The 23,372-nt window shown below is 41.6% G+C and overlaps 1 protein-coding gene across 2 annotated transcripts; it reads left to right on the top strand.

Annotated features, from left to right (window-relative positions):
* Nucleotides 1–2,099: 2,099 nt before the first annotated feature.
* On the top strand, nt 2,100–23,266 carry hif1al (hypoxia inducible factor 1 subunit alpha, like). Of its 2 annotated transcripts, none has more exons than XM_071495943.1 (15): nt 2,100–2,253; nt 12,491–12,681; nt 13,771–13,961; nt 14,778–14,862; nt 15,407–15,522; nt 16,277–16,461; nt 16,844–16,950; nt 17,378–17,525; nt 17,759–18,036; nt 18,215–18,378; nt 18,471–18,581; nt 19,207–19,352; nt 19,724–19,835; nt 20,542–20,665; nt 21,499–23,266. In XM_071495943.1, the coding sequence occupies exons 1-15, from the start codon at nt 2,219–2,221 to the stop codon at nt 21,564–21,566; spliced, it is 2,061 nt and encodes a 686-aa protein (XP_071352044.1). In that variant the 5' UTR covers nt 2,100–2,218; the 3' UTR covers nt 21,567–23,266. The 2 variants fall into 2 exon arrangements, with proteins under 2 accessions (XP_071352044.1, XP_071352045.1); XM_071495944.1 differs by lacking the exon at nt 2,100–2,253 and adding an exon at nt 11,331–12,141.
* Nucleotides 23,267–23,372: the final 106 nt, after the last annotated feature.

Genomic DNA, 23,372 nt, shown 5'->3' with positions numbered 1-23,372 from the left:
TGGAAGTTATAATGGCAGAATGACATCACTGTATCCGGTTTGTATATGAAGATCTGTTATTAAAACGTTAAAGCTCAAACAGTCACGTCTGGTTTTGTGTGTGTGTGTGTACTTGTACTTGCTACCAACAGAGTTACTAACAGAGTGAGGACATTATGGGAAAGTGAGGACATTTTGGCCGGTCCTCACTTTTTGAGACACCTTCAAATCACATGTTGAGGGTTAAGACTTGGTTTTAGAGTTATGGTTAGAATTAGGTTTAGGTTTAGGTCAGGGTCAGGGTTAGGGTTAGGCTCTCAGTTGTGATGGTTAAAGTTAGGGTAAGGGGCTAGGGAATGCATTATGTCAATGAGTGTCCTCACAAAGATAGAAGTACAAGTATGTGTGTGTGTGCTGCTGAAATAGATCCATATTGTCCATATTGGTGTTATTGATTATTATAATAACATTATACTGGTTGAATACTAGTTAATATTATCAATATTGTCTATCACCAGACACAGAAAATTACAAAGGAATATCAAAGGGCCAGAGCTGTGGTTTAAAATATTTTAGCCGTTAAAAAACAAATTAAAAACAAACCACTGCTGAAACTAGAATGTGTTTTCAACTGTCCCACTGATCCATTGGCTTCCATTCATCTCCACATAATATAAAACCAAACAAGCAGACTGTTGAAACTTGAGCTGTGTGATCAAACGTGTCAGCAAAAATGTAAAAGATCTGTGATTTGTAGTTGATGGACTAAAACTTGTAAACACACTGGGCTGCTGTTAACCTGGTGGAGGACTAACTTTGACAAGCTGAGTTGCCTGTGGAGAGCTGGTGTCACAGACAGTATGTCCCTCTGGCGGCCAGCAGAGGGCGCTGCAGACAAACAGTCACTTCCACTACTCTTCTGCACCCGTAGAAGAAGAAAGGGACCACCCCCCCCCCCAGACTGAGACGAGGAAACAAGAGGGTGGGCGACGTGACTCGGGGCGTGGCGTCCGAACGGCTGCGTGGGTTCGTACGCGACTGGAGGATTGTCTGCGTCGAGGCAGTGTAACACCGGAAGCTAAAGAATAAAATAAAAACTCTTTCATGGGGAAAAAAAAAAGATTTTGTAATCGATGACCTACTTTCATTACAGAGATTCACCTAGAGTCAGTAAATATTTTGATTATTAATAAATGAAGCAAATAATAACAAGTGATCAGTTATCAATTGCTACTCTTAAATTACTGTTCATTGATTAATCAGTCATTAACACACCAACCTTATTTATTTGTGATAGATATGGCTATATACACATATAGGCTATCAGAAGCATACCCAGTTGGTTATTTTACTTTATACTTGACCACAGTAAGTAAGACGGAAGCGTGGTCATTGATCACTAATGATAGTAATACAATTAATACACAAAATGCAGATCAAAGAATTTTACATTAAGAATAAGGACTTCAAACAAAAGAAAGAGCAGACAACAGTGAACAGTTAAAACTTTAAAATACACCCCAAAAAAAACCCAAACAAACAAACAAACAAACAAACAAAAAAACAGGGGGGAACATAAACAAAAAATAAAGAATAATGAAATAAGATAAAATACAATTATAAAATTGAGCAGAATATCAATTTGAAAATGTGTCAATTAAGCAAATAGCCAAACAAAACAAAGCTCAAAGGATTATTAAGGATCATGTCTTATACAGTAGCATTGTGTGGGCTTCACTGACATCTGGAGTTTGACATAAATACCAATATAGATTTGTGAAACTTCAGCCAGGTAGGCTACAGTATACATGACCTTTCATTAATAAAATGTCATATTTTATGTATGTTTAGGTGGTAAAATAAGTACTGACAGCAAAAAGCACAATATTTCCCTTTGGGAAATGGCAGCGGACTAGAGGCATGGGGTGACATAACATTGAAATACAAGTCAGATAAGTTATCACAATTGTAGTTAAGTGCAGAACTTGAGTAAATTTAGTTAATTGCTTTATACCACAGCTAATTAGCCTGTGTCAATTATCTGAATACATTTATAGACCCAAATGTATCCTAGTACTGAGTAGATGTCTGCTGTGAGGCCTTTATTTTGACATCATTAACGGAAAGCGCCTTATCGTGCAGCGTTCAGCTGACAGCGCTGCTCTCGGAACCTGCGGTCCTGCCGTGCCAGAGTAAACAATAATAAAAGCGGCCCCGCAGCTCAGCGCTCAGTCGGAACATGGAGCAGAGAGAGGACACGCTCGCGGTCAGACGGTAAGACTCACTTATCGACGGACTCACACTCTGTGTGTTTTAACCCCAGGTGTCTCTTCTGTCGTATTGTGTGTTCCCTGCAACTTTCCGACACGAGTCTCACTGAGCCACGAATTCACGGACCGTGGAAAATAACAGCGGCTGTGCTGGCGGTGCTGGTGTGTGTCGGGGCTGCACCGTCTGATCCAGCTGTTTGATCCAGATGTTTTGTTTAAAGCTGTGACGGTGCATTAGAGACATCTACTATTTTCACTGTGTGATCTCTGCGCTAAATGCTGATTTCCAGTGTGAAATTTCACGGTACCTCACAAACGGGCAGACGTTCATTTGTGGGTCTCGATGGTGAATCAACACAGTTTGTGTGTTGTGTTGTGTTGTGTTGTGTTGTGTGTCTATTTAATCCGATGGGATTATTGCTGCAGTTTTCCTGCATTGTGTCCGTGGTGCTCTAGCTGGTGCCTTTGTTCACGGTGGTTCACGGTGGTCGTTAGTGAAATCACGGTTTGCCTCATTTACTGTGGCTCATGTGTTGTTGTTTTTTTTTAATTACATCCAGCAGCCACAGAGACATTAAGATCCACGCTGCGAGTTCATCTTCGTGTGTTTACTGGCCTCTTGTGAACTTGTCTTGTGTTAGTTCCTCTTATTTCTCTGCAGACTTACAATGAAAGCTAAAGACTGGAGAAAGGAGAGAAGTGTTTTTAATACTCCACATTCTAGTAGCACATTAAAGTGCAGCCTGTAGATGCATGTGTGTGTTTGTGTGTTTGCCTGTATGTCTTGTGTGAACCTGCCTCTCAGTGCGATTCAGCAGCCTGCTGCCACTTTGTTGGAAATTATAGACCACTATTCCAGGCAGAGAATATGGAGGTCAGAGAGGCAAAGTCTGAGCATGGGAAGACGACAGTTTGTATAGAAGTGGGTCATCCACGTGTTATCGTCTTACAGAGTACCTTTCACAGATTGACCTACCTAAAACGAGGCCTTTGGTCTGTGATCAAGTCAAAACCAGCTCGTACACATTTGGATTTAAGTTCTGAGCCACTTTTTAACTGTAACCGCTGTGTTGAATGCAAAACACTGGAACTGGAAATAGCCGTGGGAGTGGACTCGCTTCCTTTCGTTCAGACAGAGGAGGCAACATGAGGGAGAGGCGTCTGCACATACACAACCTGAGATGGCCCCCACTCAGCTGGTGGTGATGAAGCCTGCTGCTCAGCTGAACCAAATGGGGGTGGGGGAGGGAAACAGTTCACAGCAGCACAGGGCAGTTTGATCCGTTCTGGGTCATGAAACGTTTTCAGTACAATGAAAACCAAAGACACATTTTCTTTAGATTCACCTAGAAAAATGTGGCTCAGGGGTCATAATTTATTCTGTCGAAACAAGTTGTTTTCTTGCTTGCTTTCTTTTAATTGATATATTATTAAGTCAAACAATCAACAGTCGATATAAAATTTAATTAAAAAAAAAAAGAATCACCAACTATTTGATAATCAATTAATCATTAAAGTTATTGTTCAAGAAAACGTCCCAAACATTCTATTGTTCCAGTTCTGCTGTTTTTGGATGAAGATTTTATGCCATTTACAAAATCTAGTCCTGGACTGAAGACACGATGATTTAGATCAAGGCCTGTCTCATCGAACAGGAGCATGAATCCAGCCTCACGTTCAGAGCCAGGTTTGGTTCGTGGTAGTTTAGGGGGCTGCAGACACATTTCGTTCCGTCCTCACAGCTGTGGTCCTAACGGCTCCATCTGAGACCCAAGATGCAGGAGTCGGGCTCAGTCTGTGCTCGGCCAGGTCAGATTTGTTTCTGGAGTGAATGTAGATGTTTGAAGTGCTTTATGGAGCAGCAAAGAAAATACAAACCATGAGATGTGAACTAATAATGTGTCTGTAAACAAGAGGCATTTTGAGGCCGATTGGCTTTTGCATATTTAATGCACAGATGAGTTAATAATACTGAAATCTTTTGTGATGAGGATAATTATCTTGTCTTGTGTCCAGAAATATTTCCTGAGTGCTACGTAGTGTTATTATTAAGTATAGTTTTATGTGTCCAAATTCAAAGACTGTTCTTGTGCCCCAAAACATCCTGCAAGTAGCGTTCATCAGGGCTGCAGCTGATGATTATTTAGTCATTTAGTCATTTAGTCATTTAGCAGACGCTTTTATCCAAAGCAACTTACAGAAAGGAGAACAATCAAGGTTAAGTGCGATAAGAAGTGTTTGCGCAGCAATAAGTGCTAGTGACGATTCTTTAAGTGTAGATTTGTCATGTAGTGCTAGGAGAGAAGGTGCTCTCTGGTTATTATGGTGATGTCATCAAATGTCTCGTTCTGTCAGAAGAATAATCCAAACCCGAAGATATTCAACAAATCATCAGTTGTAGGAGCTGGATCAAGGCAGCGTTTGGCATTTTGCTTGAAGTATTTGCTGATTATTTTTCTGTAATTAACCAACTAATGATTGCAGCTCCAGTGTTCATAGCAGTGAACAGTTTTTACTTAAACTCCCACAGTGCAATGTCTACCTTTGAGATGTGTAAATTACAGTTTTGTGACATTTATGGCGCAAAATGATAATAAAGGTTCAAAATCTCAGTGTACTGATCACTACATAATAATAATAATAATAATAATAATAATAATAATAATAATAATAATAACAACAACAATAAAAACAATAATTTGTTATTTGTATAGCACCTTTAAGAAGAGATTCTACAAAGTGAAGTCAAACTAGAGAGAAAAGAGAAAGAATACAGTATATTTCAATATAAATAAAAAACAAGTGAGGAGAGTAGAACCAATAAAAAACAGATGACATCACATGAAAGAAGTGATCACAGGAAGTTGCTGATTCTGCCTGATCTCCTCCGGCAGGTCGACCAATCCGAGGGGCCCTGACCTTTAGACCTTTAGACTTTAGCCTCGACTCTGGAACGACCTGAGGGTCTGAGGCTGCGAGCCGGCTCACACAGGGTTAATGTTTCTGTTTTATGGCTCGGGACCGGGTTTACACAGTCAAGTGGTGATTGTTGAACATGTAGGGGACAGTGAAGCAGTGATGGCGCACAATCACTGGGGGGGCAAATGTAAAGACAAGGTATATTGGTGTCCTTGTCCTCAGTAAACAGTTGTTTTAATTTGAAGATGAGAGGTTGTGTTTGTTTGTGCACATGTGTGTGTGTTTGTTGCGGACTGCACGCCGTCACACAGGCCTGGTTTCCACACACTTTGTTTGGTGAACATTGTGTTCCAGCCCAAACGAGGCAGAGCTTCATTCGCTATTCAGAGTTGAATATGCATGTCAACAGGGGTATGAGACGTCTGGTCTTTGTGTGTGTGCATATTATTGACGGGAAGTGTGTGTGTGTGTGTGTGTGTGTGTGTGTGTGTGTGTCTGGGAGGGGACATCAGGGGCTATGTGTTCCTCTTCACTCTCTCTTTCTCACCTACTCTACGTTTTCATGGTTTTCTTTTCATCTCTGGTTTTGTTCCTGGTGACACACTGAACATCTCTCTGCCTCCCTCCCCTCAGGTTGGAGAGGACACTGTGTTCTGTGTTTGTGAGGTCAACATGCTGGTTTACATTCCAGTTAATACACACACACACACACACACACCCCTACCCCTACTGTACAGATTACAGTGTGTGAGTGTGTGGTAGAAGAAGCTTGGAGGCGCGGTTGTGCCTGAGTGTCCTTGTTTGGCCTCTCTGTGTGTTTTTCCCTCTCACACACTTTGGTAGGACATTCAGTAACCACAGTTTGTTCTGCGGCACACACACACACACACACACACACACAGACAGTGTTTGTTGCAGAGCACATTCAGGCCTTAATTTGCCTCCCGCACACGCACAAACACACACACAAGCACATACTCCTATTGCACAATAAGAAATGGTTGCCTATGTTCAGCTCTGTTCTCTGACCAAGGACATCACGTTCTCTGAAGCTCCTCCCAGCTGGCAGGAGTTGCGCTGCTGTGTGAGTCTGACTGTAAGCTTGTACGACTCTGACAGATTATTATTAGCAGCAGTGTTGTGAACAGTGGTCATAGTACTATGAACAGGAGCAGCAGTAGTATCATAGCAGTGGTTGCAGTGGTATGCTGAACAGCTTGTAGAGTGAAACAAACTTGTGATTTTGTTATCACATCTCTTTCAACACATCTCATTTTTTTAAATTTTATTTTCTGTTTATACAGAACTCCTCCATTGCAACTTAGTTATTTTCAATATCCATTAATCTGCAGATGACTTTCTTGATTATTAGATTCATTGTTGGGTCTATAAAATGTCAGATTTGTGAAACTGCTTGTTTTTAGCTGAGAAAAGCAACTAACATTCACATTTGACAGGATTTGGCATTTTACTTAGAAAAGTAAGATAATGATTTATTGATTATCAGAATAGTTGCACATTCATTTCTTGTGAATCAATCAAGTGATTTTTCAGCTCAAAGATCCATCAGTTTTGTTTTTTTATGTTAGCATAGTAATATATTACTGTTAGCATTGTTAGCACAGTTGGGCTTCTTGCTTGAAGGCTAACCCAAAGCTAATTTGATAGTTAACGAGCTAAACTAACAAGTCAGGTATTATGAGCGCAGATACAGAAACCTGCTAATTTGCACTATTTGTATAAATAAAATACTAGTTTTACTCACCTCAGAAAACAGGAGCACAGACGTTCCAGCGGTCAGTTAACCAACAACAAATCAGATTATCTGTCTGATATTTCCATGAAAAATCCCCTTAAAGGCACCAACACCACAGACATGGCCCAGAGGTCGCGTTCAGTGCCTGGGTTAGTTCAGGTGACGCTGAGTAGACAGCTAGCGGACTGTGACGGGACCCACCTGTCACTCAAAGTGGCCACACTTAAGTTTAAAATTTTAGTGGGTGAGTTATAAAAAATCTCAGCCCCCGTACCGTTGTCAGGAAGGAGGAAATAAGCTACAGAGACCAAAACGGTTTTATTTCTATGGACACAATGGGAGTCTGTGGGGACTGACTCACTGTTGGAGCCAGACTCCAGTGGTCATTCGAGCAGCTGCAGTTTTTAGCTCTTCTGAGTTGGCTGCTTGGTGAAAACATCTCGTGGGTTAAGGTTGAGAATCCAAGCTTCAGCTGGCCTGGTGTGAACGAGCCAGACGTCCAGTTCCTCTGCAGCAGTTTGTCTGTGCATCTGTTTTTCCTGAAGAGACGCCGCACAGTCAGACAGAAGAAAGTTGGCTGTTATCTGAGCTCGACAGTGGATGTTTGTTTTTTTTCTGGATGACATGGGTTTGTGTTTGTGTTGATATGGGTGTGCCTGCACGCCAGCATGTGTCTTGGCATGCAAGTATGTGTGTGTAATGGTGGTTATATCTCTGTATGTGGTCTGCCTACGTGTGTGTGTGTGTATTTAGATCCACTTCCCCTCAGTTGTAATGTGACAATCCTCAAATATAAAAGTACATTTGACTTGAGATATTGTGTCAGAAGCTGCTGACACGTCGGGTGTCAAACTGCACATGACCTTTGTATAAACTATTTGCAGTGTGTTCGCGCCCCCGCACTATTCATCTACACAAAAGATGTCGAGAGATGTTGTGCTGACACGTCTGTGTGTGACACAGAATAATTTACAGAAAAAATAATGCAACCAGAGCAACCAGCAGCATGCAGCAGTATTAAAGCTGTAATGGTCAACATGCATCAGAAATTTTGACAAAAACTTTTCCACATGCTTTGGTGGAAGAATAGACCCAGTTTGTGCGTTTGTACACTTTTTACACCAAATTGAGCCAAGGTAAATCCCTGGTGATCTTTGACACACAAGGTCGTTTAACAACAAGAATCTTCCAAGACAGAAAAACAGCAGGAATTCACAAATTCTGAATTTGTGTAAAACAAGAAAAATATAATGTGTAAAAATACAAACAATTGAAAGTAACATTAGAATGCAAAACAATACATATTACAATTAAAAAAAAATTCATTTCAGTTCACGTTGAACATGAATGAAAATAAAAAAAAAAGATATAGACTAAACATTGTGCAGGTCAGTGTGGCTTCCTGTGCACAGACAGCCTACATGCAGGTCTGAGTATGCTCAGATTCAGTCACAGGGGTCTGAAGTGATGATCCGCGTCCACACGTCCTCTCTGCAGCGTGTCGAGAGGGTTGAGTGTCTGGGTGCAGCGAGGTGTAGCAGTGAGTCCGCCACCGCCTTCTGCAGGATGTTTGCAGGTCCACACTAACATCTGGAGGAGATAGGCTGTAATAAGTTGCACAGCAGTAGCAAAAATTGGCCTAAAACAAAATAACTGTTTTCATAATCAACAAATTTTTCCAGCACAGGCACCAAACATTCTCTGGTTCCAGCTTCTCATGGAAGGATTTGATGCTTGTCTTTGTCATATACGACAGTAAATTGAATGATATTTGGTTTTGAACGTCAATAAAACAAACAGCTGGACATCATCACCGTCAGCTGTAGCGAGTTTTGTAGTAGTTTGGCAGATTAGCGATAATGGTGAAATAATCATCACTTGCTGTCCTGTTTGCAATTTTTTTAGGCAGGCAAAAGAAGAAGAAGTGGTTAGTTGAAAATGTGTGTTTTCGACATCGACATCTCCCCACACAGTTTGATTGACAGGTGGTCTCTGGTAAATATGATACAAAAATAACACCACACCGAGTGGTTTACAACAAAGATGATGCTGAAATGGAAAAATAACATTTTGGAAATAAAAAAAAAAAAAAAAAGAAGCACTAAAGATACAGAAACCAGCCCTGCTGTGAAGGCTACATGTAATAACTGAGACCAGCTGTCATTTGTGCAGCAAGTGTAGCTCACGGCTGTAATGTTGTTCTCGATGTTCTCATCATGTCTTTGCACAAATACACAAGGACTCGTTGAAAAAAAGTGTTGTTCCTTCCAGCGAGGAATATCTTGGCTGCAGTAAGATGGTTAGTGTGACACTGTCGTACACTCACAGGCTGTGTGTGTGTGTGTGTGTGTGTGTGTGTGTGTTTGTGTATGTGCAATGTTCCATTGCTAAGCTTTGTATAAAAGCCATAATGTGGTTAAAGCTGTTGCAATAGATTTGTTCCCTCTGTATTTATTTAATACCTATTTATTTAATTCCTATTTAATCCCTCCTCAGGTATTCTGAGGGCGAACACACAGGGTGTGTCAGTCTGTCACAGTTTGCAGGAACATTGTGTGCTACTCTGTGAATACTAAAGCACACAGTCCACACACTGTGGCAGCACTTGTGAAGGGTGTTTGTTTTCACTGATCTACATTTCACTCCCAACAGGCTCAACAAGTGATGGCTGATGTTTCCACATGTCTGAGTTCCTTCCTCAAAGTGTTTTCTCGGTTATGTAACATGCAACAAACAAGTGGACTATGATTTGATATCAATCCACTTCATAATGTGCAGGAAAAGCTCTCAGGTTCTTTTTTTTGTTTGTTTTGGTTATTTTCCTTTTCCTACTGTAGATCACTGTTTCACACTTAATCATATCAGCGCAGTCGAGACATGTGCTTCATGTCGTCCATTTGTGACTGAATTAACAAGTGACACGAGGGGGTGTCAAGAATTCACTATCTGGAGTTTGCAGTCTGTGCAACAGGCCGTGTCCTCACCTGACCCCATAGGTCCATTAGGACAAAAGGAAAAAGCCTCAGGAAAACATTTTAAAGAGGAAATAACAGAAAAACCTTTTAGAGGAGCGACGGAGGAGGGAGTGTGCTCCCAGGACAAACAGCCATGAAATAACAACAGGATATACAGAGAAAACACAAAGTTATATAAAAATACAAATATAATAGTAAAAATAAGTTAAAGAGTTTTGACTGTGGATCAGAGAGATTAGAAAGATCTTTATGTTTTCACTGAATAGTGATCTGAAACCAGTAGTTTTTAAAAACATAAACACATACCATGCACACACTGTACACATTTCAAAACACGTGATCAAGAAACACACTGCAGAGCCTGACTCTAATGTTTCTAAATGACCTTCAAGCTCGTTTGTCTGTCTGAGCCGCCGACAGAAACACTGATATCTTTGTATCTGAGATGAGCTAATATTTCAACTGATGCCTCAGCCCGGCTGATTTATCAGCCTAACTCTACTGCAAAGTGTGTTTTTATCTGTCCTAATCACCGTGTCTGTAGAAGTGGATCATCATTCTTATGCCATGGTCACTTGTTAGTAAGTGGACCCGCAGTTTATTTATAGTTTGTGACGACCTTTCAACTAATACCTTGTAGAAAACAGTGGCAGTGTGCACAACTCCAAACCCTCAGCACTGCATCGAGTCAGCGAGATAAAGAAAATGGCGACACTCACAGTTAAATAGTCTCATTATGCCCCACATTAAATTCTGACAGTGAGTGTCAGCATTTTCTACCCAACACTTTGCTCTCTTTATCAGCGCTGCAGTAACTGTACACTACTGAGGACGGTCACACAGCCATCACACAGCCAATCAGATTCAAGTGTCCTCGTGGGCTGTTGTGTACAAAGCGGTGTGATGAAGCTGAGGGAGGTCAGACTTTACTGGAAGATGTATTTGATTCAGTCTTGTAATTGACTGTATAGTATCAGTTGATATTGTATCTTGCTGTGTTTATGTGCCGGCTGCAGCTGCAAAGTTCACTTTAACTAAATCACTCACAGTAAGCTGAGTCCGCTCTACTTGTAGCCTTATTACCTAAAATGAAGTATAAATAAATATACGTATATTAAATCTATTTAAACTAAGTTTTATTGTGAAATGATAACAACAGTCGACCACTACTACTGAGGAATACGCAACATCGTTTTAAGATCAGACATTTTGTGTTATTTTATAATAATGAAGTTGTTTCAAAAGGAGCATGAATATCCACCCGTGTGTGTGTGTGTGTGTGTGTGTGTGTGTGTGTGTGTGTGTGTGAGAGAGAGAGAGATTCTAGTCTTGTCAGCACATGTTTTTTGAGGCCAGAGCAGAGCAGGACTGAGGGATGGATGAAGAGAAAGGGAAGAAAAGATGGCGGGGGAGGGAGGAGAGAGGAGGGAGGACCTGGACAGTTTCCCGGTGGCTGAAATAAATAACATTCTGTTCTTTTCAGTTCTGGACATTTTTCCCTATTTTTGTTATCAGTCCTGTTCCTACTTTGGCAAAAAAAAAAAAAAAAACAGGAATGTATATAGAGCTGAACTCTCTGGTCATGATGACCTGTTTAAAGAGATGGAAATCTGTGGCTCTTAAAAAAGACCAGAGGTCCGCTGTGGTTTCACTGTTCCCACACTCCAGATTTTAGATGAGATTTTAAACGTGCAGTTTTTATTGTTCTTAAACAGACAGTCTCACTGATCATAGTATAAAGCATCTGTGCTGGGTTTATTATATATTTGAGGGGGGGCTGGTGTTGCATTTCAAGCAGGTGTTTCGAAAATCCAGAAGACTTTGCCCCTAGATTTTCTCACAGCTCACTGTTGGTCTCTTGGTGCAGTAGTATTTATAGTATTTGTAGTAGTATTTTTGCTTGTCTACAATAATTTGTAATTCTCCAGTTTTTGGTAGAAGATGCGACTTGTCAGGGTGATTTGAAAAGACAGTAATAAAGTATTAAAGTTCATATTAAAACAGCATTTAGTTGTTGTTGTGGCATCAGTTGCCGATTAAAGACATCCCAGAATAATGATGCAGCTTTATTGATCCATTTAACAGGATTCATGACCTAAATGTTGTTGTTTGTGTGTTAAGTGAAAGTGAACAGTTTGTCTGAAGCAGAGACAAAGAGAAACACATGGTGCTGCTGGATCTGAGGGGGGAGTGTTGTTCTGGAGGAAAAGTGATCGTAGAGCTCAGAGAGAAATGTTCAAACGTGAGTGAGGAGTGTGACAACCTTTTTTTTCTCTCTTCTGTCGATCCTGGACTCCTCACTGATGTCTTGTGCCTTTTTTTTCCTGCTGAAACTCTTGTTTTTCTTCCCCTTGTTCCCACATTCCCTCTCTAATCTAAACATCTGTTCTTTTCTCCTGCTCTCCTCCAATCCTGCTCTCACCCCGTCTGCCCAACCCTCCCCGTTTACTTTTTGTTTCTATCATATAATTATCCTCAAATCCTTATATCATCACCCCCCCCCCATCTCTCCTTTGTTTCCTGTTCTTCTGTCCCTGTTTTCATCTTTGTTAATTATGTCTTATCCCTCTATCTTCTTCTTCCTCCTGCAGAAGCAGTTCGGAGCAGAGGAGGCTGCGTTCTCGTGATGCAGCCAGATGTAGGAGGAGTCAAGAGACAGAGGTGTTTTATGAGCTTGCCCGCACTCTGCCGCTCCCCCGCCGGGTGTCCACCCACCTGGACAAAGCCGCCATCATGAGAGTCACCCTCAGCTTCCTGCGCATGCACCACCTCCTGGGATCCGGTAAGAACCCCACGGTCAGACGGTCGCCTGACCTGACAGGACCTGGACGCTCTGAGTGTTGTCATGATGTAATGATTCAGGTTCAGGCCTCTGAGAGTCTGTTTTACTTTTATAGCTTTTTGGGCCTGACATGCAAGTGCCTCATATAGTATACGTAACTGCCATACCTGCAGCTGCAGGGAACAGTTTTCTGGAAGCGATAATGTTATGAATAGTGAAGTGAAAAACGCAACCAAGCTAAAACCAAACATCATAGAAATGTTTTTAAAGCATGAAAACTGCTGCGTTTGGTCTGTCACCACCGTCATGTCGAAGGAAATCATTACGATGGGACTGAAACTTGTTCTCTGGATGATTAATGGATTCATTTCCACTCTGCTCACAGAAATCTAATGACACTGGTAATATCAAGCTGAGCTTTAATAAAGACATACTGATGAATTTCTGCAGTAAAAAAGTTGGGTTTAAACAAGAACTCTCCTGTAACTGCTACAAAACATAAACATGTGTTGAATGAAGGAAATGTGAGGACTCTGAGTTTTCTCTTGGTGTCAGCACGTTTTGTGAGCACAGTGTAGTGTAGTGTAAGTCTGAGTTGTCAGCAACCTTTAAAATCCTGCCAGCAGGTGTCTCTCACCTTCATGACTGACGTAGTTTCAGTCGTGAAATCAGTCGACTTCACAGGCTGCAGGATGAGAAAAGCAGCTCTCTGACACTTCACTCAGTGTGAGGCTGGGTTTTGGTTCTGTGTGTTATTCTGATGATATGACTTGGCTCAGTGCTGTTTTTGTTCCCTCAGGTGTGAGAGCAGAATAATGAACTCATCAATAATAAAGGGACAAAGCTGAATTTATGCGTCTCAACTCAGAGCCTCAGATATGGAAAATGCATGAATCAACTGTTTATACAATTCTTTATAGTTTGGCTGAGTTAATAAAAAAATGGCACCACAGAGTTACGGTCAGGAAGCAAGCAGAAAAAGTTTTGTTCATGAAAATCCTGCTGTGGTGGAGAGGTGATTAAAGACACACACTGAAATAGAAAAAAGCTCTGTCGGCTGTAATAATCACCTGGTCATCTTTACAACAGGTGAGAACCAGAAAGAGAAGTCTGACGAGGAAGACGAGGAGGAGGTGGAGGAGGAGGAGGAGGAGGAAGATGAGGATCCGATGGACACTTTCTATCCCCAGGCGTTGGCTGGATTCATCATGGTGATGACCGAGGAAGGAGACATGATCTACCTGACGGAGAACATCAGCAGACACATTGGCATCACGCAGGTACAGCGCTACTAAAGCAAAGAAGAAGAAATGAAACATCACACAGATCTTACAGTAAAAGTATGTTCACGTGCTTTAGCCATCACCTCCAACCTGCCTGCTTCAGCCGCTCCGCAATGAGTCAGCATCAAGTGTTTTTCCACCTCATCAGTCAGTCATAGTTTCCTCATGATACTGAGAGGATGTCGGTGAGAGGAAGGATCACTTTAACAGCTTGAGTTCCCCCGTTGGCCTCTGTGGGTTCATTAAACTTACATTGTGATGATGCATTGAATATATGTTGTTTCTTGTTGCTGTGTTTTACTCCACTGCCTCTATTTGTCTGGGTCTTTAATCAGACTCTGTGTTTTTACTTGAGGCCACAGGGACAGGACACAAGCTCCTCAGGGGAACTCTAGCAGGATGGGGATCAGGCCTTAAATCTATTCTTAGCTCTGTTTGACGTCAGGTTTATCATTATACCGCAGCAATGTTATAACTGAGTACATAAATACAGAGTGGCATGTACTGTCCTGCTGTGTACTGCACCGCTGCAAAGAATAAAACCTCACCTTCTGCCCATAGTTTGATTTGATTAAACAACAATAAATCGTTTTAAAAAAGTAAAGAAAGAAAAGAATAATTAAGAGCAGATGAATCTTTGACCAAGGCACCGGTCACGTAAAATAATGTGTGTACATTAGATCCATGTACAGAATACAGGTGAACAGTAAAACACATGTTCATTGATTTCAGAGGAAGCAGCAGCTCATCAGCCTCAAACTGATGCACCACTTTTTGTGCAGGAGTGACACAGTTGTTTTTTGTTGTCCACAGCTGGAGCTTCTGGGTCAGAGTGTTTATGACTTTGTTCATCCCTGTGACCAGGAGGAGCTCAGGGACCTGCTGGCTCCACGTCCAGGTCAGACACTGTTTCTTATTACGGGAAGAATCCTGAACAACAGAGACACTGTTCAAGTTTCCTCTAAAAACCAGAAACACACAGGAATTATAACAGAAAGCTCAGACCTATGGAGGCATTGGAGTGTTTGGTCATGTGAGAAGAAAATTAGACGCTTTCATTTTTTTCCAGCCCTGTTCTGTTCTTGTGCTGCTGTGTACGGTTCTACTGAGGTAGTTAGCATCAGCATGCACTCACAAATTCATGCCTGATGGATTAGTTGTAAGATATCATCCCCCTTTTTTTTCTGCAATAAAAAGCCACTACAGGATGTCTGTAGCTTTTTTTTGTGATTTCAACCATGTTATAAATATGTAAATAAGATATTATAATAAATCATTTCACAAATAAATACACCCATAAATGAATATAAAAATAAATCTTTTTTTAATACATGAATAATGATAAAAGTATATCATTTTATAGACATTAATAGTTCTGACTGAATGATAAATGTCCTGGTTTGGAAAAGCCGGCTGTGTGAGCTGCGTCGTGTTGTTTTCAGGTTCGAGTAAGAAGCCGCAGACAGATCAGCAGAGCGAGAGGAACTTCTTCCTGCGCATGAAAAGCACACTGACCAGCAGGGGACGCACAGTCAACATCAAGTCTGCTACCTGGAAGGTTCGCAGTTACCAACAATACCACACACACACACACACAAACACAAACCCATCTCATTGCTTAAGTCAAGTGTGGATAGCCGCACAGTTTATTATGATACACACGCCCACACACACTTTGCACTGTACATACACTCTTACACACTCACTACAGAGCAACAGATATTCAGTCTGTCTCCATTCACTTCCTTCACACACTGATCAGTTGTTCACCCATGTTCAGCTTTAATTCAAGGTGTTTAACAGAAATATTGCATTCACCATACTTTCATACATCCTCATCTCAAATTGACTGTGATGTAAAGAGAGAAAATGTAAAAGAAAAGTGTCACTGTCCACATACTTATGGACCTGACTGTGTATGTTGAACGGACTCTGTTTAAGCTCAGTAAAAAACACTATAAACAGTTTTGAAAGGAAATCTGAATTCAGAGACCTGAAAGATGTGTGTGAAGAGTCATAAGTTGACTTAAATAATGTTTGATCAGATATTTCCTGACTTGAATCAACTTGTATTGACTGTAAGTACAGTGTCGTATTGAGACAATCTTCTTGTGCGGTTGTTAGTGTTATGATAACTTTAAACACTGCTGCAGGTTTGGCTTTTTAAAGACATGTCTGTACTCAGTAAATTCAGGGATCTAAAACTATTATTTTGGAATGTGGACTGAAATGGTTTCTAAAACTGGAAACAGCACTCTGGGGAACTCCTCCTCCTTAAATTACTCTTTCTCTCCCTCTCTCCCTCTATCCAGGTTCTCCACTGTACTGGTCACATGCGTCCCATTGGGGGCAGCTCCACGTCGCCCCCTGCAGCCAGAGTGATGACCCTGCTGTGTGAGCCCATCCCTCACCCGTCCAGCGTGGAGTTCCCTCTGGACACCTGCACTTTCCTCACCCGCCACAGCATGGACCTGCGCTTCACACACTGCGAGGGCAGGTAGGACGAACACAGGGTCCTCGCCGTTAACCCCCTCCCTGTGGGGGAGACCCAGAATATCACACCACAGATAGAAGGAAGAGCTAGAAATCTCTGAACCTTTTTGTTTGTCATTTTAAAATAGTCAACTCTTTATTTTTATGGAGTTATTGATTTTTACCGATCGTCCTATTGATCACTGACTTGCATCATAATACTAAGATACTTTAAATGTATTTCTGATGTGCCTGTTTTAACTCGGTTGCTTCATGACTTGCATGTTTTATTCTGCTGCTTTGTGTAACATAGGTCTAGAAAAGTGCTCTATAAATAAGGATTATTATAATAAATATTGTTATTTATTCTTCTGTTTTTTTTTCCATTTCCATTTTTCTGTTTCCAGGGTTACAGAGTTGGTGGGATACAAACCTGGCGATCTGATTGGCCGCTCGGCCTACGAGTTCCATCACGCGCTCGACTCTGATCATGTCAACAAAAGCCTGCACACATGTGAGTGTGTGTGTGTGTGTGTGTGTGTGTGTGGGTGGAACCTGCAAAAATGGCTCCACATCTAAATCAATTCAGTACTAATCCAGTGATTACAAACAAAAATACCTGAAGCCAGAACGAATAATGTTCATAAACTAATAGACTTTATTTTGAAGGTAACTTATCACTAATATAATTAAATGTAAAAAAAAAAACAGGAGCTGCTGTAAGAAAATTAACATGTTTCACCATTTTCACCATATTTGCATGTCTGAGGTTAATTCATGTGTTTTTAATTGTTTTGTAGATTTCATGAATGTTTGACAGGAGACTCACTGGTTTTGTTGCTGCACAAATGTAAACTAACCACACAGAGGTTGTGTTAGCACACACTTTGCCAGTGCTGCAGTCTTCATCTCTTTTCTGTTCACGTCCCTGTCTCGTGTAGTGCTGTCCAAAGGTCAGGTGAGCACCAGCCACTACCGTTTCCTGGCAAACAGCGGCGGCTTCGTCTGGGCGGAGACCCAGGCGACCGTCCTCTACAGCAGCAAGACGTCGCAGCCCGAGGCCATCGTCTGCCTCAACTTCATACTCAGGTACTTGGAAAAGCAGCGAGGTGGTGTCACATATTTCCTTCTGCAGCTCCAGCCAGGGCACAGTTGGTATTTTAGGAGTAACAGGAGAAGTGGGAAATGATGCAGGGTAAACATAATGGTCACATAATGGATGATGAAGTGGGAAATAAAAAAAATAGAGAACAAACTACAGATCCCATAGAGATGAAAACAGTCTTCAGTTTTCCCGTCTTCTCCACCCTCTCCTGCCGCAGCGCTGTGGAGCAGCCAGACGTCGTCTTCTCTGTTGAGCAGACCCGTTGTGGCCAGCTGCCTAAAGCTGAACCCCAGTCACCAGCGCTTCCACTGGAGGACTGTGAGGCTTCTGCTGCCTGTGACTCTGAGGCAGAGCATCTTGCCACCTCCAGCGAGTCGGAGGACACAGGTTCGAGTCCCAGCAGTGCAGCAGATCTCTTCCTCACTCTGAAAAAGCCAGAGGAGCTTCTCGAGTTGGCTCCCAAGGCTGGAGACGCCATCATACCTCTGACAGGAGGTGAGACGGATGAAAGACGTTTATATCAACTTGAGCATCACATATTATATTAATATATAATATTTAGTTCATCTCATTTCACACGAGGCTCATCTTGTGATTTGTTTTTATTTGATATTCAACAGTTGAACTCTTGAGCTAACTTCTCTGTGCTCTTCCTGTTTCCTGTCTCCGTCAGGTTTTGTGGAGCTGTCCTTCGCCAGTCCGTCCAGTCCAGACTCACTGCCGGACCACCCTCAGGATCTGTGCACTCCACAGCTGCGACAGCTCCTCACACCCATCTTCAGCCCCATGACGCCTCCTTCATCTTCATCACCAGCCTCCTCACCTGATCATGAGCCGGTAAATAGGAGCCTTCAGTCTTTTTTAAATTGTGTTTCTGTTTCTGAGTTAACGTCTTTGTTTGTCTCTCTGTGTCTGTGGATCTCCCTCAGAGCCCCCGTGAGGAGGAGCAGGAGGGGCAGGAGGTGATGGTCACAAGCGAGGTGGAGAAGTTCTTTGCCATTTGGCCCGAAGATGGTCAGCACAAAGACGAAGCACTGGAGGTGAGAGAAGAGGACATATACAACTGTCTGACTGTTTGTCTGATCGCACATCTGCTTAGCTCCTCACTTTAAGCTTTTATATTTCAGAGGAGAAAAAGTTCAAAGTCTTGAAACTTTATACCACAAATCACAGGGGAAAAGAAAAAATGTGAAAACATGTTGTGTAATTGCCACAATTTGGATCATAAATCATTTAATCTGATCTATGTTGTGTAGAAAAGCCAAGTATGTGCCAAGTATGTGTTGTTGAAACTGGTCACAACCAAAAAATGAAGAGAATTAAACTTTTGAAATGCATTTACAGAGGGAATGCAACATCCTTAAGATCCCCTACCCTTAACTATCAGTGGTCCATCAGATGGTTGAACTCTGTCAGCTGTAAAACTAAAACCAGTGAAGACAGATGTTGTGTTGATGCTTGAACCTTCAAATATGTTGAAAGGAAAACTCACAAATTTTCATGACACAGACACAACCTGTGAAGCTTCAGTATCTGTTGGAGCATTTTTCAAATGTTTGAGCACAGCTCATGCGGAAATCTTGGCTTTCATGTTGAGCCCGTCTGTGTAATCAAATAGTCCCTGTTTTTCTCTCTGACTTCAATTTCCTGTTTGTCTTTTCTCAGAACATGGAGGGGATGGATCTAGACATGTTGGCTCCTTACATCTCCATGGACGATGACTTCCAGCTGACCTTCCTCAGCAGTTTGCCAGAGGAAGCCGACAAACCTCCGTCCTCTTCGTCTGAGCCTTCGACTGTGAGCAGGAAGCGGTAAGACAGACTCCCTCCCTCCACAGACGTAAAGTTCAAGGACTGTCAACAGCAGTTAGTCATTAGAAGAGCAAAGGAGGCTCTGATGGATCATATGATCAAAAGATGATGTTCACAAAGCAGAACTGGAGCTGCAGAACATATTTAATGGTCTGTTGCAAGTAAAAGTTTCACAGTCAGTGTGAACACAAGAAGAAAAGTACAGGAGTCAAACCTTAAGCCAACCAACAATCAACGTTATTGGATGATTAGTGAAAACTCTGAGGTTTGTCCTGAGGGTGGCGCCAGAGCAAATGTTGACATCTTGAATGGAAGAAAACAACAAATATTTGACATGATTTCCAACCTCTCCCTGTCTCTCTCTCCTTCAGGACCCATAACCCGGATGAGGAGATGCCGTCTCAGCTGGTGATTCAGGACAAGAGGCAGAAACAAGATCCTTCCTCAATAGAACAGGAACTTCTCCTCAGCCACAGATTACTGGTGAGAATAAAAAGGAAAAGTGTTTATTCAGCACCTTTTTTTTGAGAGGTTCACAACAAGGTTGTTAAGGGAATGAAAGAAACCACAGGAAGATCATTTTGCTGCCATGAGAACTTTCCACTGGATCTAATACGATACAGCGTTCCTCCACATTTACCTGAAACAAGTGACACTATCAGAAAGAGAGCCTGCAGAAGATCATGTGACTGTATAGAGGAGCAGTTTGACCTTTTTAACACAGCTGTGTCTAAGGAAACAAAAGAAGCCCTGTTGATTTGCTCTGAGATTTGATTCAGGACACTGTGGTTGTTTTTAAAGCTCTGTTTATAGTCAAATCCCAAAATCTGATGAGTAGAGTATTAACAGATTACAGGCTGATCATTACACTGGTGCTTTCATCCACACCGTCCCACAGCACTGTGAATATCTTAACCTTTTAAAAGACAGAAAGCACAAAACACAACTGATGAGCGTCTACCTGCCTACTGAAACTCTGTCACTGAATCTGCATACATTTGTTTTTTCAATAATAAATTTAATAATAAAAAAAAATTTTTTTTCAATTACAGTTACTTTTAAGTAACTATATTTCAAATGAATCTGTTTATTAGAGGTTAGAACTTTCACAGACAGATTTCAGCCCAGTTCATGGAGACAGATAAGAGGAAAATGTTCCCTCTGACTGTTGTTTCAACTCCATGTTCAGGACTCGCTGGAGGAAACCAACCAATCAGATCTGCTCTTAGACCCGGGCCCGGGGGGGCGGAGTCAGCTACTCACAGACCGAGACCCTATTTTAGGAGGCATGCAGGGACTCTGTGACACTGCAGGTAAAACACACACACACGCACACACACACACACACACACACACACACACACACACACACACACACACACACACACACACACACACTCTCCATTAACTGGCATTAGTGAGTGTTATTGTCTTCTTGTGTTTACTCAGTGCATGTTATTTATGTGCACGTATCACTTATATTTAATCTTTGTCATAACATACCGCACACAATGGTCATTTTCTATACAATGTAAATCCAATTTCTTAATATTTGTTTTATATTTCCATTTTGCACAATTACATATCACTCTTTCATTAGCTTTGGTTTAAATTTCTTCTTTCTTCTGTTTTGAACACTTCAGTTTTTTATTTTTCCGTCTTGTCTATGATCCCATTTATACCTGATGTTAACATGTGATGAATGGACAGCTTACATTCACTTGTTATCTCTGTTGTAACTGCACTGATTGGATTTTTTTCTGAATGACCTAGCCCACCTGTACAGATGTTATTTACCTCTGGCTGATAACTTTGGCCCCATTTACACCGGGTATCGACATGTGATCTGTACCTGAATAAACATTCCCATCACAGTATGTTGTGCCTCTCATTAACATGTGTTTTCCTTTTCCTGACACAGATCACATTTGAAGGTGTAAATGGGCTAAATGTGATCCAGGCCAGGGGGTCCAGTCATTATGAGTCTGGTCACACACACACACTGTGCATTTACACCTTTTATTTCATTATCCAGACCACATGTTGAAATCAGGTGTAAATGAGGCCTCAGAGTGATTATACAGGTGAGGAAGGAGGCTGTCATCACACCTGTCATAGCTTTTGTCTTCCTGTTCTTCTCTCACAGCTCTGATGAGGGACATATACGTACCTCGTCCACCTGACCTGTCGCCGCCTCTCTCACCTATGACTTGATGGACCTCCATCAATCAAGAGTTGGCTCGACTTCCGCGTCGAGGCCGGATCTCTCTGCGAACACAGTAGCCTGAGCGCACACATACAAACGCAACACACCACAAACATGTACGCACATGGATATAGACTCTCACACGCTGCATAACCATGCTGTAAGGTCGCCCAGGCCTTGTTGCTTGTAGCTGAACCCGGACAGTCACCTCTGTTGTGTTTCCTCATCAGTCTCTCACTGTGAAACAAGAGCCAATGACGTGTTGTAGAACACGCAGGAATAAGTCCGGCTGACGGTGCTGCAATCCACTTTCTTCAACCTGATACTGCTCAGTTTTCCTTCCGTATTTACACTTTATTACACTGATTTAATGTGAGAAATCATCTTTCTTATCAGTCTGTTTTATGGAAACAGCAGGTGGTGCTAACATTTTTTTCATGCAAAGGGTGTGAAAGATCAAAAAATGGGTGAAACAGTGAGAGGAATCTGAAAAAGGCATTTCTCTGTGCAGTTGAATTTAGTGCAGCTTTCAAGTTTATAACATTTGATGCGTCTGTTTCAGTGCTTCTAGCATTATGTGAAGCCCACGCAGGAACTCCCATAATGCTCTGCTTTGACTTTGAGCCAATAACTGTCAAGTATTAACAGCTTTCCACCGTTATTCTTGTCATCTGTGTTTAAACAGTCTCACTGCCGTACTCTTCCAGACAGTTACACCAACAAATAGACTTGCGAATATCAGTGGCATTGTTTGTTTCAGTGGCATATTTTTACATCTTTTTATACTTGTGCTAAACTTTTTTTTTAATGATGCATTTACTAGAAAGTTCTCAACTGGGAATTTTATCACTGTGTTATTTACAAATCCTGAGTCAACAATCATCTGCAAATCATGGTGTGTGTTTGTTTTCCTGAGGTGGGTGGGGTTTCTCTTTGTCTAACACTTCCTTTAAGCTAACGTGAGGTGATCGGGCTCAGAAGAATTTTGGATAAATTGACTCTCAGACACATCACGGTGACTTTGAAAGGTCTGTTTCCTCTGTGGTAAACCCACTGCCTCAAACAGACCATTTGACATGTTGGTCCATGCAGGTTTGTCCTTTGATCATATTTTTGAATATCTAATGTAATTAACCTGCAGTTCTGATGCAGTTATCATGAATGAGACAAACAGTAGAATTAGCTTGTTATGTACTCAGTAGAAATGTAATGAAACACTAGTTTTAACTTTCTTTTTTTTTTTTGTCACGTATAAGTTTGAATTTTATGATTTGTAACAAAGTGTGCCTCAACACATACGAGTTGATGATGGACTTGTATGTTTCAGCTGCAGTGTTTGAAATACTGTGATGTTTCTTCACTGCCTGACACACGGGAGGGATTGTTTTCATTTGGCCGGAGACTTCTGTCATTTCCTCCATAAACCCTCAAACTGCCAACTCGGTTTGAAAACTGCGTCCAAATTCAGTGTCAAATTGAAATATTAGTTTATTTGGAAACTGTTACGTAGTTCTTCCCAAGTTCTCTGTCTGTGCCTTCGATCATCCCCCTCCATCCTGTCTGTCCTGTTATCCACTCGCAGGATCTGCTCTAAATGCCCCCAGTGATTTTAAGATGAGGGAGAAAATGAAATACTGTTATGTTTTCTTTTATTTCTACTGTTTATCCTGTATGCATTCTTGAGCTAAATAAAGCTGTTGAAGCAGAAGCTGCTGTGTGATCTGTGTGCAGAGATAAAACGTGATTCAGGGGGGAGCGGCTCCATCTGTAGGTGATTATCAGTAAATGTTTATCTTCCCAGTCGCAAGAAATTC

Source organism: Trachinotus anak, unplaced genomic scaffold (assembly GCF_046630095.1).
Source record: "Trachinotus anak isolate AG129_WGS33_773 ecotype Australia unplaced genomic scaffold, CSIRO_AGI_Tana_v1 ptg000014l, whole genome shotgun sequence".
NCBI classification, from domain to species: Eukaryota; Metazoa; Chordata; class Actinopteri; order Carangiformes; family Carangidae; genus Trachinotus; species Trachinotus anak.
This window is presented reverse-complemented; position numbering and strand designations above follow the sequence as displayed.

Coding starts and splice junctions, on each gene's coding strand:
- hif1al (XM_071495943.1), top strand. CDS start 2,219: ATGGAGCAGAGAGAGGACACGCTCGCGGTCAGACG. Junction 12,682..13,770: donor GCACCACCTCCTGGGATCCG/GTAAGAACCCCA, acceptor TCTTTACAACAG/GTGAGAACCAGAAAGAGAAG. Junction 18,582..19,206: donor ACAAAGACGAAGCACTGGAG/GTGAGAGAAGAG, acceptor GTCTTTTCTCAG/AACATGGAGGGGATGGATCT.